Source organism: Chiloscyllium plagiosum, unplaced genomic scaffold (genome assembly GCF_037043375.1).
Source record: "Chiloscyllium plagiosum isolate Xiang-an unplaced genomic scaffold, Cpla_swu_hap1 HiC_scaffold_9, whole genome shotgun sequence".
Lineage (NCBI taxonomy): Eukaryota > Metazoa > Chordata > Chondrichthyes > Orectolobiformes > Hemiscylliidae > Chiloscyllium > Chiloscyllium plagiosum.
In genome coordinates, this window is record NW_028270147.1 from 82,925,999 (window position 1) to 82,944,478 (window position 18,480).

The 18,480-nt window shown below is 37.3% G+C and overlaps 1 protein-coding gene across 4 annotated transcripts in view; it reads left to right on the forward strand.

Annotated features, from left to right (window-relative positions):
* The window catches only part of suco (SUN domain containing ossification factor), a 57,849-nt gene that overhangs the window by 4,287 nt on the left and 35,082 nt on the right, over positions 1 to 18,480 (forward strand). For all 4 annotated transcript variants that reach the window (XM_087990887.1, XM_087990886.1, XM_087990884.1 and 1 more), the window contains exon 2: positions 16,964 to 17,054. In XM_087990887.1, coding sequence (XP_087847013.1) covers positions 16,964 to 17,054 — 91 coding nt within the window. The remainder of the gene's footprint in view (positions 1 to 16,963; positions 17,055 to 18,480) is intronic.

Here is an 18,480-nt window from a genome sequence, read left to right on the forward strand (position 1 = left end):
AATTTTGCAATCCTGTTTGGTTGAGAAGACCCTTACTTGCCTAGTTTACACTGGTCCCAGATATATGCCATTGCCATCCATGCTTTCACCTTGTTTCCAAGCAAACATTTTCAAAGCGATGAGGGGAAATTTATTTGGGGCAAATAATGTCAGATTCCTTCTACTGTGTGTATTGGCCTAAGATCTGATTATCTCATTGCTGTGTCTGAGATCTTGCTGTGCATGAAATGGCTACCATATAATAGTGACTGCAGGTTTAAGGTAAATTGTTGCCTCAGTGTGCTATGGGAACCTGAGTTGCTGAAAGGCAATACTGTTTACAGGTTTTCTTCCTCTGGTCTGGCAAGTGCTAAGCATTGATGGTGCAAGGAAGAGGAGTGCTGGAAGTACTCTAACTGCAGACTGTTGTAGCACTTAAGACTACAATGCAGTTAATTCCATCTATGACAATTCCAGGTGGATAGTGTAAATAAGCAAGTGAGAAATGTTTGTGTTGGCACTGGATGGAAGTACGATGAAGTTACCTAGCAAAATCAGGTTTTCAAAACTGAACTAAAACATATACAGACGTCCAACTTGAATTAAGAAGAAAAGGATAATGGAGGATGAAATTTACCTATGAACATGGGTTACTTACAGCTGATGCACAGTTTCAAACAATTTTTGATTAATGTAATTTTCTTCCTGCATTGAGGGGAGCAGTTCATTTGTATAAAAGCTTTATCTCGAGCATCTGGAGAATAGCAATTGGTTCTGGGGACCAAATCATATGATGCCAAGATTTTGTAAATTATTTTACAGCCAATAAGTATTTCTGAAGTCTTTGCTCTGTCCAATATCAAGGCTGCAACAATCCATTTTGTACACCGCATCCCATTAAGAGCTATCTGATTGTCACGAAGACAAATTTAATAACCAGTGGTTATGTGATAGTAAGCAAGAGCATTTGTTCCTGCTTGTCCTCAGTTGGCATTTTTCCCTCTTATCCATTTGAGGGCAGGTAGAGGCTGTCTTACTGTCTGAAAGACTGTACCTTTTGACTGTGCACTCTTCCCTCACTACAGGAGAGTGACCTGCGTTGTCCAACTCAGCCTCGGGACTGAGTTTGATCATGACTTTGACTCGATCGAGAGTGTTACTGCAGTATAGATTAATCAGAGTGACAAAAGAGCCTTTAGGGGTAACGTGTGGGCATGTTGATAAAACTGATTTGTATTCCCTTGCATTTGTGGTTGAGGGATGATTTCAATCTGAAATTTGAAGGATTTCATCAGGGTATTTACACAAACTGTTTCTTCGAGGGGAAGTCCAGAATAATAGGACATAAAATTAGTTGTCATTTACAAGTGAAATTAAGAAGGACTGAAGTAATAATCTGTTTTTTTTTTGACACATAAGGAACTAGGTGTCAATTGAAATTTTCCAAAGTTCTTCCATAAGATAAGAGTATCATGGAATGTGGAGCTAACTGTCATGATCTCACTGGTTGGACAAGCTTCAAGGACAGAATGGCCTATTTGGGTGTCTAACACTGAATATTTGCAAGACATGAAGGCCAGTATTAAATTTGATATGACCTGGGATTCGATACCAACAAGGTAAAAACAATGACTGCAGATGGTGGAAACCAGTTTCTGGATTAGTGGTGCTGGAAAAGCACAGCAGCTCAGGTAGCATCCGAGGAGCAGGAAAATCGACTTTTTGGGCAAAAGCCCTTCATCAGGAATACAACAATGCCCCACTTCCAGATATACAATTTTGGAAAAGCAACTGTAAAGTTGCAAGCAAAATAATTTGAAAAGGATTTAATTTCTGGGCAAATAAAAGGAAGCAAATGAAATAAAAAGTAAACTTTATTTAACTCTTTCAAATGACAATGGAGAATGACCATTGGCAAGATTGCAGGTGTTTTCAGACATCAGAGTCACGTTTTTACAGTTTTAGTCTGACGAGAGGAGGAGAGTCATAAGTTGAGAAAAGCTGCAGCTTTCCTGTCACTTTGCATGTGAAGTGTTAAATCAAGTGCTTTTTAATATTTTGAGAATATTTCAAGGACATATTTATACTAAAGAAATGTGACATGTTCCATTGATAAGCTGGAATGGGATGAACAATATGGGAATGAAATTTGTGATCAATCATTATCATTAATTATTTAACAAATTTTGAACCACTTGACATTTTCTAGCAAGTGACATCCCAGCTCTTCAGTTATGAATGTAGTGATTGATGTAAAGGTGTGGAAGGTATTTGGTAAATTAGTGTTTCTTCAAGATGTCAATGTTAAGACATGAACAAAGCTTAAAACAAGGGAAAGGTATGTCAAGGGCAAATGCAAAGAATGTTGTAAAAGCATGATCAATGCTCTGGTCAGGCAGCGAGGACATAATCTATTGAGGCAAGTTGTTTTTACATGGGTTATGCTAATTATTAACTATTTAACTTGTGAAATTGTGCATCCATCATAAATAATTATGCTGTTAAGATAATGTTTAATTCTCTTCCATTATTTGAATGACATCCAGTGATCCCCCTCATGACTGACTTTAGATTGAGACTTTAAACTGTTTCTCAATTCTTGATTTAAAATATTGTTCAACTTGGCTTTTCAGGCAGATTGTAAGAACAGGAAGCCAAGGAATATTTGCATTTTGGTTCAGTGCATCCTCACTGATACAAATTCATCCTCTAACGTGCCTCTAGGCAAAAGCTGTCCTTTTATTTTATTGTCTTCATACTATAGCTAGCCAGATGTTTGTAATGAACTGAAAATGCAGGTCAGATTGCATTAATGGATGACAGGGGGAGACTAGCTATTTGTGTAAAACATAAATACACTTGTCTCCATGTTTGCTGTTTGACTAGTTAAGTGTTCTAGCATTCTGTTTTCAGTTTTCCAGAAGTTACTTTTGCTTTTAGTCTGGTTAAATTTCCTTTGAGCCCAGTTTCTGTGTAGTTGTACTTAATGATGCAATAAAAGCATGCCTGTGACTGAACTGACTATCAAAGTTATCCAGGGGTATTTGGTTTTTTACACTTCCACCTAAGTTTGGCCTTTTAATCTTTATAAACACACTCATTAGCCCATTAATGTCATTCTTTTGATGTCATTGCATTCCCACAGATGACATGGCATATCTCATTTGTTAATCCTTTTCTCAAAAGTTTTTAATGCGACCTTTAAAATATCATAAATACAAAAAAATTGTATTAATGACCCCAGACGTGAAGGCTTTAAACCCGGAGTTCTAAGCATCAAACAAATTCGGAATCAATTTATGATGTGGGTACTTGAATGATGTAAAGAGAAGTATCACTTCAGGATCGCACTTGTGCAATGAAGGCACACGTTTACAGTTTGCACAAAATATTCCATCTAAAGTTATACAAATGTAAATGTTCGAAACAACAGCATATTATTTAATTAACCTTTTCAATTGCTTTTATTCTATTCTGAACACTTCGATCAATAATGGTTTTTACTGGGGGATTTATTTTCATTAGTTTGGTTATTATCTTCAAAATAACCACTCCATTGTTGCTGCTTCTGTTTTCCAAAATCTTTCAAATTCATTTTGAGACCCGATTTTGCGGAGTAGGATATCCTCCTGTCATTAGCCTGCAAAACTTGTGCTACAGAATAGAAGTCAGAGTTGTTAATCGGGTTCTGTGTTCCTGGTTTAAAAATAGGATCAGCAAGGCTAAAAGTGGAGAAGAAATTAAAATGAATTAATGTCAACTTATTAGTTAAAGAGAGGCAAACATTTAGACTAAGTCTGAGGGAGTGAAGAAAATCAAATTTAAAACCCCTCTGAACAACTTATCACTTGAAGGAGTGAGTCTCCTATTATGGACTAGACCAAACCCTACCCCCCCCCCCCCCAAGTATTTTAAAGGTAGCCTCGACCCAAAAGTTGTTTTTTCTTATTTTAAGGGTAGATGTAAAGTGGGTGTTCCAGGTGTGATGCAACTCATCAAACCACTCTGCTTTAAACAATAATTTCTTTAAACACTACAGTTGAAAACCTAGCTGACCTGATACACAAATGTTCCAACATAGTAATGTCCTATAAACACATCCCTTGGCAAAAAGGTAAGTTCAAACACATTCTTACAAGTAGGAGGGAACAACATCCAGAGAGATTTCAGGAAAAAGTCAGTTAGGAATCATTGACTGAAGCAGACAACCCTTCTGGTACTTGCACATCTTGTGATTGTGACAGCTTTTTTAAAAAAAGCTAGAAAACCCAAACTGGCCACTTCCCTTCTGTTGTTAAACTGCTTTCTTTAAAAAAAAGTCCTCAGACTCTTGGGTACCCCAGCCTTTGCGACCTCTGCTTTTTAAAAAAAAAAGGACAAAATGACTTTTTGTAAGTGACAACATTGTCGCACTCCACATTCTAAATTGGTCCATTTTTAAAGCTGCTTCAGGGGAGAGTGATATTACAGTAACATAAGTTTTGACATTTTAAAAATCTTTTTAAAAACCAGCCCTAACTATTCAAGCTGAATTGAATTAATATCCAAGGTGTCTATTTAACAATTTCATGAAACACACAAGGATGCATAATGATGAAATAATCCTTATTCTCTCTCAGTATTTGTGATTTATGATAATAGCACATGTTTCTTGCCACAGATTTTAAGAAAAAAGACTTGCCTTAATATAACAATTCATGTCTGAATGTCTCCAAGCACTTTATAGCCAGTGGATTACATTGATTTATCTCTAAATTACAGTAGATAATGGCATGTAACTTGGAATTTTCATTACTCCCTAGTGACTACTTAATGTTACTAGCACAATATTTTTTAAATCATTGCATGAAGAAGACACAAATGTAAATGTTAATACAGACTTTCCGAAGACTGTTCTTTTCATTTGGATTTGTTACTGAGAAGTGGGTTTTTTGCTTCAACTGGTCTAGGAGTATGTTTATGCTCCATGCAAGCTGCCTCCTAACCTTTTTTATTAATCTAACCCTATTAGAAAAATACAAGGGAGAGGAATACCCTAAGATTTCCTGAAAGACCACCTTTCTATCAATGTTGTATTAGTTCTCATATACTCTTGTGTTAGAACAGAATGAAATCAAATTAATATTGTCACTGTGGACCAATAAATTTAAAGGAGCCCGATGTCATATTTTTCTCTCTTCATTAAAGGCTATTGGTAAGTTTAAAAAAATACAAACCCTCTCACTATGCCCCTATACTTGATAAATATTATCCCATGTCATTTAAATTATCCATCCATCGAGGTTTCCTTGCAGAAGCTGAACTTGGGCGCAAAGTGATTGGGTAAAAGTGGCCTTATTGCTCTGTTAGCTTTCATAAGTGAATAATCTTTCTCCTGAAGATGTCTGTTCTCAAGCCTACTGGAAAAAAAAGCAAAGCATAGCAAAGTAGCTTGCACATTGCGTGCCTTTCTTGATGTACATGATGGGAAATGTGGTCTGTAATCTTTGAAGACAAAATTTTCTTCAGTCGCACGCACCTTAAGGTATATAAGATAATATTGCTAGCTTGGAAATTCCTTGCTTCAGTAGTGCACAGGGCCACCTTCTATTCAAAGCCAGATTTGCATAAGTCAGGTATGTGTAAATTAAAAGTAGACTTTTATTCTAGTTATTGAGTGTCATGGAAGTAAGTCATTGGTTGTTCCACTTTCAGGTGTGTTGTTTCTATGTTTGCTCAGTGGGTTTTTAAAAAAAAAAGAATATTTAGATAATTAACTGCCAGCTAATGAGTTACTAGCAGCACACTTTCCATGCTAGTTATATTAACTGAAAATGGTTCTCAACATGTCCAATAAGTTGAACAGCACATCCCTTCATTGTTAAAACAATATGATTTTTTAATATCCACACATGATCTGTACACATTATTGAACTTGGGGCCTTGTATAGAAAGAAGGCCTTGTACAGCTTGAAGTTCTGTTTAAATTGGATGGCTTGAAATCATAGTTTGCATACTTCTGTGGTGGTAGGTGGTAATTGGAATGTAAGAACTGTATGATTGTTTATACTCTAATAATTATACAAACTTTAGTACTAACATTCTTTTTCAATCACTGTTCAGCCTGTGTATAGTTTAATTTCTCTATCATTTTCCAACAATGTATGCCACTCCCTGACTGATTTCAGGAAGAAACCCTCATTCCCAGGTCTGCCTGTAATAGTAAAATGAGAGCGGGTGCATTCATATCCTCCATGCACAATTGCTGCCTGTCATGCCATGGATGGTAACATTCTTGTTTAAGTTTCAAGCATCTGTGGCTGAAGTTGCTCTCCATAAAAGTCAAATGGTGACCCCCCCGGTGCAGTGCTGAGGAAGTTTAAACTTAGATCTATCTTCTCCCTTTTGTGGATATTAAAGATCTCTCGGTGTTAAATCAAAGTAGAGCTTCAAAAAATTTCTTGTGCTCCAATATTCTTAGGGATTTTAGGTGGATGTGAAAAGCAATATAAACTATACAAGTATAAGTGACATTTTTGCTATCTTTATAGGTGTGGCACCTGAAATTGGCTTATTGCAATCATCATATTTTTGCTTATACAATTTTCTTTACTTTTGAAGTACATAACCCCAGAGAAATGGCTATTGGCTGTGTGTTGGGTTGTCACTAGTTATCATCTTTTTTCATAGTGAATTTATAGCTGCAATACCAGTTTCACAATGTACTGAGCCAACCCTGTGTTGCTGAGAGTTGCTGTACACAATCTATAAATGATGCAAACTTCGCTCTCTTTATGAGATATTTCTTTTATTGATAGCTTACACTGCAAATTTTTCTTTTTAAAATTTGGTCTGTTAAGTAGAAAAGGTCTCTCTCTCTTAGAACTAGCATGTCTAACTTGTTAAATGAACAATAGGTTGTTCAGGATGAGGATAGCTGAGCATTTGTGGACAATTTTGTCCATGGAGCATGGCGATTGAGGTTGGTGCTATTCTGAACAGGTGTCAGCCTATCTGTCTTCAGCTTTGGTTACATTTTGTCTTTCCTTATTCTGTGTTAACAAAACTAATTCCTTCCACAAACTTGTCTGAAATGGTCAGTGCAAGTTTTTTGATAATGAGCATCAATCAAAATGTTGTAGTTTTAAGCTGCTACTGAATCTCATTATATAGGAGGAGGTGCGGATGCTGGAGATCAGAGTCAAGAATGTGGTGCTGGAAAAGCACAGCAGATCAGGCAGCATCCGAGGAACAGGAGAATCGAATTCTTAGGCATAAGCCCTTCAGGAATAACTCTGGCTTTATTAATACATGCTGTCTTTGACGACAAAAAATGTTGACTACCTCCATTGTTGCTAGGCAATAGTTTCATAATTTAAACTGCAAAAGCACAAGAGACCAGCTGATCATATAGTTTACTTTCCCTGTTGAGAAAAGTCTTGAACTGATCAAGTTTATTCATTGGGTGACCTGACTTTCTCTGTGGGTGATAATTTATCTTTTTTTTTAAATCCCTGAAAAGGTACCAGAGCTGTAACAACAGTGATTTATATCTGGTGCATAATTTTGTTTTGTGTATTAGTGGATTTCCTGTGATGATGCTTGTAGTACGATGTTTATAACAACAGAAGGATTTGACAGTGTCACTGCCAATGTTCTAAAGCTCTGCTTAGGATCTCCTGAAGTTCATGACTGAGAAGAAATCTGCAGATTGATGTGTACTCAAAGTGGTAGCATGTTTTGGTAAAAAGTGTGCTTTGAATAGTTTTTAATGTTGCATGTTTGCAGCCAACTGACTTCTGATCTTTTAGTGACACCTCTTTTGAGCTGGCTACCAAAAGATGTGGCTGAAGTGTACTAGCTATAACACAAGCAAAGTGTTGGAAATAATTTCGCTACCTGGCTTCAACCTTGCTTTCCTCTGGCAATGCAAGAGAGATTAGTCATCAGGCAGTTGACCAGTTCATGTTTTTAAAAGGTTTCCAGCCATTATACACTTTTTAAAATATTTCTATAGCTAATGCTGCTTTTATTAAAGGCCAGTGGTGACAACTTTTGTTATGAAGGAGAAGAATCCGATTTTCTTGGCTGCTGTACAATTTGTGAAATTCTGAATGCTCATAGTTTTTGTGGGAGAAACCTGTGTCCGGAGTATGTAATAGTCAGGACAGGAATACGAAATGAAGGTGTGAAATTGAGCAGCTGATTAAACCTTTAATGTTTAATGCAAATGGCAGTAACTTTTTGAAGTTGAGTTTACTTTCGGTTTTGCAGCTTATCGCATTCTTGGATCAGTTGCCAATGTATTGTTTTAGTTCATTCTAGATGGAAATAGATACACAAATAGGTTTTATTTGTCCAATGGTTTTCCTACTATGGGCAAGCAATGTTTTAAGTTTTGTGCACATTCCCTTTTAACTAATCTTTTCTCTTCAGCCCATAAGAGTTGGAGTTTGCTGCTTTTGCTGTGTTGGCCTTTTTTAAGTAAACAGTTGCATTTTTGGTAGTGTTTGCCACATCCTAAAGCCTCTAAGCCTTTGTGTTGGTGCTTTTTTTAATTATTGTTGCCCTCCTACAGTCAGTGTACTCTGTTACGCCATGAAGTAAATGCATGGAACAGATTTGAGTCCCAACCAACAGTCCTTGATCTCTATGGTGCAAAGAATCATGGCTCACTAATGGTGAAACAAAAGATATATTTTTAAATGGTTTCTGTTAACTGGCAAGTCTGAAGTCCAAACGGCAAAATAATTTAATTCTTCTTTCATTCTACAAGAGATCTAAATCGATCTACAAGAAATCATGTTTGACAGTTGTCCCTTGTGATACTGTTAAAACTTCAATGCACTAATGTAGCATAGTTTGACAGCATTTTGAAGAGACCAAAAGTAGATTTACTTTCTCCAATCTTGTTGGTTTTCTTTTGAACAAAAACATTGGCACAGAATCCTTGGTTTCTGATTTTGTGCTTCTTCCTAAATAATATGCAGTTAGCTGATTGTCAACTAGTTATTTCAGTCTGGTAAATGAATGAGCAAAGTTTGTTTTGTGTGGCATCCCTGTAAATGCAATCAGTCTGGGGTGCATTTTAGTATTTGGAGAGCTAGCTAATTGTCAAAACTGGCAAACAAATGTGGTGCCTGTCTCTTTATAGTGAACAAGGAAAGCATTTAAAATGTGATTCATACTAATATAAATGGCCCATTTTTGTGCCCAATAAGTGTTTCTTAGAATCCTGTCAGATGCACTGACTTGCTAACATGTTGGCTATCTGCTTAGCACCTTCCCTGGAAACAAAATACATTTGAAAGCAATATGTGAGAAACTCTAACTGTATTCAATATGATTTGAATAAATCAGATTCATTTCAGCTCCTGATATTGCCTGATATTGTGAATTTTTAAAGATTTCTGCATATTATGCAAACTTGTATAATTAAATGCAGTCCTTTTTAAAACTAAGGTGGCTCAAAATTCGCAAGTCAGATCAATTATCAGCATGTGGAATATTAGCCGCCTTGTGTTTTGCTGGAATTATCTTTTGATATGGCCAGCTTTCATTGGGAATGAAGTCTGGACTTTCCTAATTGTAAACATAAACCTTGTGCCAATTCTGTGAAATGTCTGCTTACTTTACTCTCTGGGTACAGCAAAAGACTGTGTCCCCTTGAGAAAGTGTTTCAGGTACAAGCAGATAGGGAAGGAGTTAAGTTGTTTTGAGTTTTGTGAAACAAAAGGATCAGCTGAGGATTAGATAACAACTTGCAGTTAACATTGGGGTGTTCTCCCTGACCTATCACCTTCATCTCCTTCCCCACTGACCTATTGTACTCTATGCTACTCTCTCCCCACCCCCACCCTCCTCTAGCTTATCTCTCCACGCTTCAGGCTCTCTGCCTTTATTCCTGATGAAGGGCTTTTGCCCGAAACGTCGATTTTTGCCTGTCCTCGGATGCTGCCTGAATTGCTGTGCTCTTCCAGCACCACTGATCCAGAAATTGGGGTGCTGGAGGCAAGGATAATGGGTTAACAAGGTGCAAAAGCATTCATTATGTAGAGTCATTTAACAAGATTGGAAGCATTCCATATGTAAAGTCAATTAACAAGGTGAAAAGTATTCATTATGTGAAGACAGTTATTCATTGTGTAATAGCAGATGGTTTGATCTCTACTTGTGACACTCGCTGATTTATAACTGTCATCCAATCAATGTGTTGCCTTATCTGGATGCTCCTCCCTGTAAAATGACTATATAATTAAGAAACTGCTGTTCGAAAGAAGGCAGAGAACCAGTGTCCCGTGCACGTGGGCGATCATTCTGTCTCCCTCCAGGGCCCTGAATAAAGATGGAGGAGGTAAAACCATAGTGTCTTGAATGTTTTGCTTCCACTGATACAGGGTTAGGGAAAGGGGATGACACCCAGATTGAAATCTGTCCCAGAATTGATACACGCTTCTTGAAATTTCTTTCAAAAACATTTGTTTTAAACAGATGTTTGGGCATGTCAACATCTTAGTTACCATTGACCAGAAGCCACATGAGATGAGCCATATAAATTGCATGACTACATGAGAGGTCTGAAGCTAGGACCACTGCAGATAGTAACTTGTCCTGACTCTCAAGTCTGTCTGTTTACGAGGCGCACGTCTGGAGTAGAATGAAATGTTCTCCTCTTGTTCTTGACACTACAGCTCCAACAGGTCTCTAACTCCATACCATCCAGGGCAAAGCAGTCTGCTTCATTCCCACCCTTCCTTCCTCTTCAACATTTCATTTACGTCTGTCGTTGTGCAATGACCGTCTATATCAGTAATTCACTGTGGTCTCTTAAACTTCAGCTTCAGAACTTGTATCCATCACTGACAAAGACGAGCAGTAAATGCACCTGCAGATTCTCTTCAAAGCCGGGCAACTATATTAGAGCAATGTTTGTGATCCTTCAATGTTATTGGGTCTAGATTCTGGAGTTCCCTTCCTAATAACACTGGCATTCCTACTTCCATGAACTAGTAGTTCTTCCCATTCTCGAGGGCAGTTTGGGATGAGCATTAATTGCTTGAAGAGCCTGTGGTGCTCATCCTGTGAATGAGTAAATTTAAAAAAAAACTGTCTCGTGCATGTTAACTCTGTAATAATTTCAATATTGCTTTCCCATACACTTCTGTGCTTTGTTTTCTGAGAGTTTTATTATTGGGTTACCAATAGGGATAAATGGACCAGATGGATGCATGGAGGTGGTCAGGGAGTCCGCAACCATGCGACATACCTACTAGTTGGTGAAAGTAGGTACGACAGTGTTTAGGAAGGGAGCTCCAGAATTATGGGGCAAGCAATTTAAAACTGAAATGAAGAAACATTTCTTCCGAGGCTGGTCACCAGAATTAGTTATCACAGGAGACTGGATGACTGAGTATATTTTGAGATTTTTAGATATTAAAGGCACCAAGTGGTATGGAGAGAAAATAGTATTTCAGCACTAAGATATGATTGGTCATGATCCTGTTAAAATGACAGAGCAAACTTGAATGACCCTAGTTTATTCCTGATCCTAGTTTCTGTATTAAGCAAAGTACTACAGAATTAGAAATTTTAGCAAGCTTTTCTAGTGTAATTAAACTTGAAAGGCTTACAAGAGGAATATTAAGTATATTCAGTATATTAATGTCTTGGTATATAATGGCAAACCTCATACATGTTCTGGGTATTCAGCAGTGATCAATAATGGATCCCCTCTTACTCTTTTAAGGAGCATGTGATTTATTAACTTGTTTGCAAATTAGTACAGAAAATCTGTTAATATAACTCCTGAAAATATTTGCTGATAATGTATTTAGGGGTCGGATAGTTAAACTGGCTGCATAGCTAATGGCAAGAGCTAAATTCCTACACACTGTATTTACCCTGAAGGATTCTCCTTCTCAACCTCTTCTCTCATGTGAGGTGTAGTGACCCTGGTGTTAAACAACTGCTAGTCAACTCTGTAACGAGAGAGCAGCTCTATGATCTAGTAGGGTGATAGTGATCTGATTTTTATACTTTATTTTTAATCCCTTTTTTTTTGCATTCCATTTAGTCATGCAAAGACAAGTGCCAAATTAAAATGCTTTAGTTGGAAGCCATTTATCAAAATTCCATTTTTAAAAATTCTATATGGCATAAGCACATTATTCACCTTTTTTTGAAATTCATTGGCCTGGATTTTCCAGGCAGCAGCAAAAGAACAGTACTCTGTTCATGCTGCTTAAAGCTGCCCACGGCTTTTTGCATGGCAAACTACAATCAGGACTTTGAGTGTACAGCAAGTCAGTGGGACATCTCGGAATTATGCGAACAGTGAAAGCAACAACATGCCACCTTGTATGCTTCACTAAAAGTCCTTTGGAGTTTAACTAGAAGTAAAAGTTAAATATTTTAACTCTGCTCAGATTACATTGGCATTAGCATTTTACTGTTACTCATTCTCCAACAAAATGTTATGGCCATGACCCCCCATTGATCTGTTTCTCTAGGGCTCCTTTGTCTGTTGATAATTTGCTTCCTTGATGTCTTTTTGGATGCATAGAACACTCTTATGATTCGGACAGTGTCGAGGGTTTCTCTCTAAATTGGTGCCACTGAGATTACATAGGACCTGAATAATGATGATCACTGACTAGAAAAAAAATGTGTCCATGCTATTTGGCTAAAAGCAGAAGCAACCTGTAGTATAATGTTTGAACTTAACCTTTGTGTGATTAGGAGGAAAACTCCTCCTTAGTCTCTGACTTAGGCTAGCTTTCCTATGGAAGGTTGAGAAACTGCAAAGTGGATTTTATTTGTGCTCTGTAAAAGTGGGAAGAAACTTACACTGTCTATTTTAACCAAGTTTTGGCCCTTTACTAGATGAGAAGATGGCAGTTAACTAATGTTTAAGTTAGACAAATATATGATCCAACAAATTGGAGTTTCAGAATTGCCAACTGAAATGTGCAGTGACCAGACGTGTATAAGATGCAGAGTTGTGATGTAATGAAGTGCATTTGGTCACAACAGAAACAGAACACAGTTTCAATTTTCTTTCTGTTCGAAGTGTCTCATCACAAGCACCAATTGCATTTAGTATTTCTGATCAGTTTTCTGAATGGGTAACGCTTTACTTTTAATTTTATTAAAAGTGCACTACACTGGATAACTTTATGTTGCTCTGGGGAGGGGAGGAGGAGGAGGAGAGAGAGAGTTTAGTGATTTTTTTTTTAGTTCATTTTATAACTTCATATGTTGTGCTTTTTTTGGTGCAATTTTCATTTTATACAGTTGTGAACAAATACACTTTTTTTGTAGTAACCGCAGATGGTTCAATGAAGTTGGTACATACAGGTCATCCTTAAATTGATTTCAAGATAGAACAAGCTTGAAGGAACTAAATGGTTCACTGTTTCTACAGATGCCTCTACATTTTAAAATCCAGCAGTACTACATTGTGATTTTTGAAAAATATTGTCTAGCAGGTGATTAAAAATTTAAAACCTTCTGTTACAGTTGTAAGTTTCTTGGGTAATTTAGGTAGCAAGGTGTCAACTAACACACCTAACATAAAAACTAACATAAAAATTGATACCTCTTTGATCTGATATTACCCAGCTTGTGGTGGTGTATTTCGCTCAATTGTTTGGAACTCTTCATTCCTCCACTCTAATCGAATGTGTTACTAGAATTTGCAATTTTCTAACACCGTCTAGGTCAGAATGCAACATATATGCTGCATCAAACCAAGCATTTGTTCCTTCTCTACCAGTTCATTCTCTCTCCCATTTGAACCAAATTTGCCTTTTTGTATTGGCAAAATCTTGTTGGAAAAAGTTTGTTTCCCTCTGCCTGGGTTGGGGGCATTTTATACGAATCAAATCCTGAACACAATAGTCAGAATCGTGAACCAGGAGTAGTGAGAGAACCAATCGATGCGGCCTTTAATCTAAGCTTTGCTCGAGTTTCTTGGGTGCAATGCATGTTCTTTTGTGAAATGAAGCATGAAATTATTTAATGAAAGCATTTGGGCTCTCTTGTACTTTTGGAAGTTTTTCTTCATTTGAAGAGTGCACTAATACTTGGATCTTTACTTTAAGGCTAAATGTTTTGTTGTCTTATTTTGTTTTAGCATTGAGACTAATACTTCGAATGTGTAGTTAGGGGATGGTCCAACTTCCAAGAATTGGAATGTATTTACAGCAGTGTCTTTTGTATAGTACAATCACAGATTGAAAATGGGCTTTAGAAAGGGAAGGATCTGCTGTTTTAATCTGAAAGTTTGTCTCGTCTCTTCCAAATTATATCCTTCATTTGAAATTACTAATTATAGTTGTCAGACTACTTAAGTGAGCTTGATGTGTGCTGTTTACACATCCCTAATTTTCAAAATCTGTGACTGTTGGGTTGTGTAAAATTGTGACTAAGTCAGCCTGGCAGTCACAATATAAGCTGACACTCAACCACGTTGAATTGAATGGATGCAGAAATTGCAGTTCTGACCTGCAGTCTTGTTAAATATGTACTTATAGCTCATTGCAATTTAAGTATTGTTCATTGAATTTTAAACGTTGTACATCTGTCTGCTGTTAATAAACAAAACTTTCAAAATCTGTTTGTGTGGATCTGACTCCACTAATATAGATATATCTAAAGAGAATATTGTTGTAAAACTATTGCTATTAAGATGCTTAAACACTTGACTCTTACAAAAAAAATTTAATTAGGAAACCCTATAAAATAAAATCTTAACGTACTCCTCTTTAAATCTTCCATTTGCAGCAACTTGTTTTTGCCTAGTTTATGTAATCTATCTTGGATGTACCAACAAAACCTTTCCAAAAGGGAAAATAATGGAGTCAGTTCAATTTTGTATACAGGAGTTGTCATAATTTAAAAACAGCTCAGTTGGCTGTTGTGTAAGCCTTTTAAGATGTGAGAAGTGTGATTTTATTTGTTAGCTATGAATTCAGTAATTTAAGTGCCTTTGTGAGGTGTTGTGCTGCTTGAAGCCACTGTATTTAATGTTCACTCTATGCAATAGTATGCAAAAATTATCTTGGGTGGCTTGCATTTTTCTTTAACTTTTTAAAAAAATTCCTCTATTCGAGACACCGTTTTTGCAGACTATGGGCTCATGCTATGACTGATGTAGTTGTAGTTGTGCTTGTATCTTGTCATTTCAACTTCTATCAACTGAGTAAAGGATTGAATCTGTAAAGTGCATTTGAATTAAATAGCGGTCCTTGGAGATTCATAAAAAGTTGAATCAGAATTTTAAGAGTTTAAACTGCGTTATTTCAGTAGTGAGATTTGAGATCGCCTGAAACAATTGAAGCTTGATTTGAGGTTGTAGTGTTGAATCAGCTTCAAATCATGCATGTGCACCATTAAGTCTGGCAATTATTTATCTAATTATTATAGAACACATTCCATCTCCAGTTCTTTCTTAGCCTGTGGGCAATTGTGTAAACACTTCTTTGTATTTTAAAGTTTAAGCATTAGTAGGGCCAGTTCTGCTTTAAGTGTTTGTGCTTGTCTGTTTGTTTATTTCAGTGACCTGCTTTCTATGTCTCATGTCAGAACTGCATTTGAACAAAATGGTGTAAACACATTCTGTCTTCTGTCTGGAAAGCAACCCATTTGTATTTGGATCTGCTGATTTGACCATTGTCCTAAAATAAACTTTGTAATATTTAGGAATTTAAAAACCATTACAGTCAGCTTTAAAACTGCCATAAGCTTTTGGATTAATCCTTATTTAAACTATGTCTCTGCTGACAGTCTGGTAACTTTAATCCCATTGTTACTAGATAATTAAGGTATTATTCAGAATTGCAGGGTAGTTTATTCTGCAATTTGCTTTTCTGAAAACCCAAGTATTGTCTGGGATGTATGCTAGCACTCCTGGACAATATGTTGAATATTTGAAGATATGCTAGCTTTTTAAGAAATTGTTACACAAGCACACCTTCACCTGCAAATGGCATAGCTAAACTATATTTTTAAAAAAAATATGGTTTTGCTATGTTGTACTTTGTTGCCTTCGGTCAATAAAGTCTTGATAAAACAGAAATGAACAAATCATCTGTTTTGAAATCATAATACTTCACTTGATAGACTAGCAGAGCGAAGAAATGGTCACATACCAGGAAGCCTTGCTTAACTCTAGGTCAGTGAAATTGAGGGGTCCTTGCTCATGAAACGTTAGCATACAGACACTGCAAGCAATTTGGAAGTCATATGGCCTTGGTTGTATGGGGACTGGAGGAGAAATAATAAAGTGCAGCTGCACTTGTAGCAGACTTTGCTGAAAGCACACTGAAGCATATTGTGCATAGTTTTGGCTGCCTAATTTGAGGAAGGCTAGGAAGCTCTAATAACTGAAATTGATGTATTTTGAACAAACAAATCTTGTTCAAGAAGGTGAAATTGATGGCCAGAATTTTATGTTATGCTGCTTGAACCCAATATATGTTAAATTTCACATTATGAAGTATTTAAAAAATCGGTCAGGCTGATTTGATGGACTGCATAGCTTACTTCTAGTTATACTTAAACCAAAGAGCATGATCCTTGCTTCTCGGAGCATGGATTAGCTTAGCCTTTAAGATGTAAGTTGTTTACAGCCGATTTTTTTTTTTGTGGGAATGTGTATCTGTGATTGTAGGTATACTTTGACTGCTTCAACAATTTTTCCATGCACTCCCCAATTTTGAAGTACAGCAAGAACTCAAATCTGCACTTTGTTACCATGCAGCATGCCAATGTTGCTGCTGTTAACATGCGACAGTATAACCAGCCAGTAGTGGAGTTCTACTTGCCTTTTGTAAAACGTGTCTTTGTGTGTATCCAGGAATAGTCAGTTTTTAAGATCTAAACATAGTGACGGCAGGCAGTCTGTTTCCTTAATTAACTAGCACAACTGAATGTGAAGGTTTATCTTGAACTCTTTTATTTTGTAGCCCTTGCTCATGTGTGTAAATGTTTCTTTCTATTACAGGTGCCCCCGTCGGCACATAGGTTGTACCGGGCAACAGGAAAGTTCCTCAACACTAACAAATTTTGCACAAGTTAAGCACTTTGAAGAAAAGGTTAGTAATTGCATTTAAACTTGGACTCAAACCAGATTTGTGACTGTGTTGAGTTGTAATTACATTAGCACACTGCCAAATGTGAATATTTGCTTCCTTAATGAAAAGAAGCCCACGCCTGTACTTTCTATTTTCAAGCCTTGTACTGCTAACTACAGTAAAATTTTGCAGACTGCTGGTTTTCAAGTGTAAATTGTGTACGTGAAGTTATAATTTGAATTAATTTCCATAATATTATGACTGAAGTTGAAGGAGTAGAGTGTGGGGTGCTAGAAAAGGACAGCCAGTCAGGCAGCATCCAAGGAGCAGGAGAGTTGACATTTCGAGCATAAGCTCTTTATCAGGAATGAGGCTTGTGGGCCAAAGGGGCTGAGATAAATGGGAGGGGCATGGGGGCTGGGGGAGAAGGTAGCTGAGAATGTGATAACTAAATGGAGGTAGGGGTGAAGGTGATAGGTCAGAGAGGGGTGTGTAGTGGATAAGTGGGAAGGAAGATGGACAGGCCAAGAGGCTGGTGCTGAGTTGGAAGTCTGGATCTGGGATAAGGTGTGGGGAGGGTAAATGAGGAACCTCCGTGAAATCCACATTGATCCCTTGTGGTCAGAGGGTCCCAAGGCGGAAGATGAGACGTTCTTCCTCCAGGTGTTGGGTGGTAAGATTTTTGCGATGGAGGCCCAGAACCCTGCATAACCTTGGAGTTGGAGTGAAAGTTGGTATTTGGCCACAGGGCAGTGGGATTGTTTTTGTGCCTGTCCTGGAGATGTTCTCTGAAGCATTCAACATGTCAATGTCCTGCCTTCCCAATGTAGAGGAGACCACATAAGGAGCAACTGATACAGTAAATGTCGTGTGTGAAAATGCAGATAAATCTCGGGTGTGGAAGGCTTGTTTTGGGCCTTGGACGGAAGTAAGGGGGGAGGTGTGGATGCAGATTTTTCAATTCTTGTGGTGGCAGGAGAGGTTGAAAGAGTCCATTGTTGCTCTTATTCCACCACTACATGGGTTACAACATAAATATAAAATACTTTTACACCGGTCCCAATATGGCCAGTTGTATGCTTTCACTAAGTTAGAAATGGATTACTCTCTGCAAAGATTTACTACTTTTTAAAGAACATTTATTGATCAGGAAGTGTTTATTTTGAAGTCTTGGAATCATCCCAAGTCCTTTTGATCTGGTTCTTGCCTACATGGTCAGTCACGAACTTAGCCTGGTTGTCTCAGAGATCTTGTTTGTTGAGGAAATACAATATTGAGAAGTTCTTTCAGTCACTGCCATTTCTGGAACCTCGTGTCTCAGTAAATGTTTCAGAAACAGCATGAAGTTGAGCAGCTTGTTCACTCCTCCAAGCCTGCAAATACTATTCAAGCAGAACGTAGAACCCAGTTGTAAAATGGTCAGATGCTTTCCCTAAAGCGAGTTCAA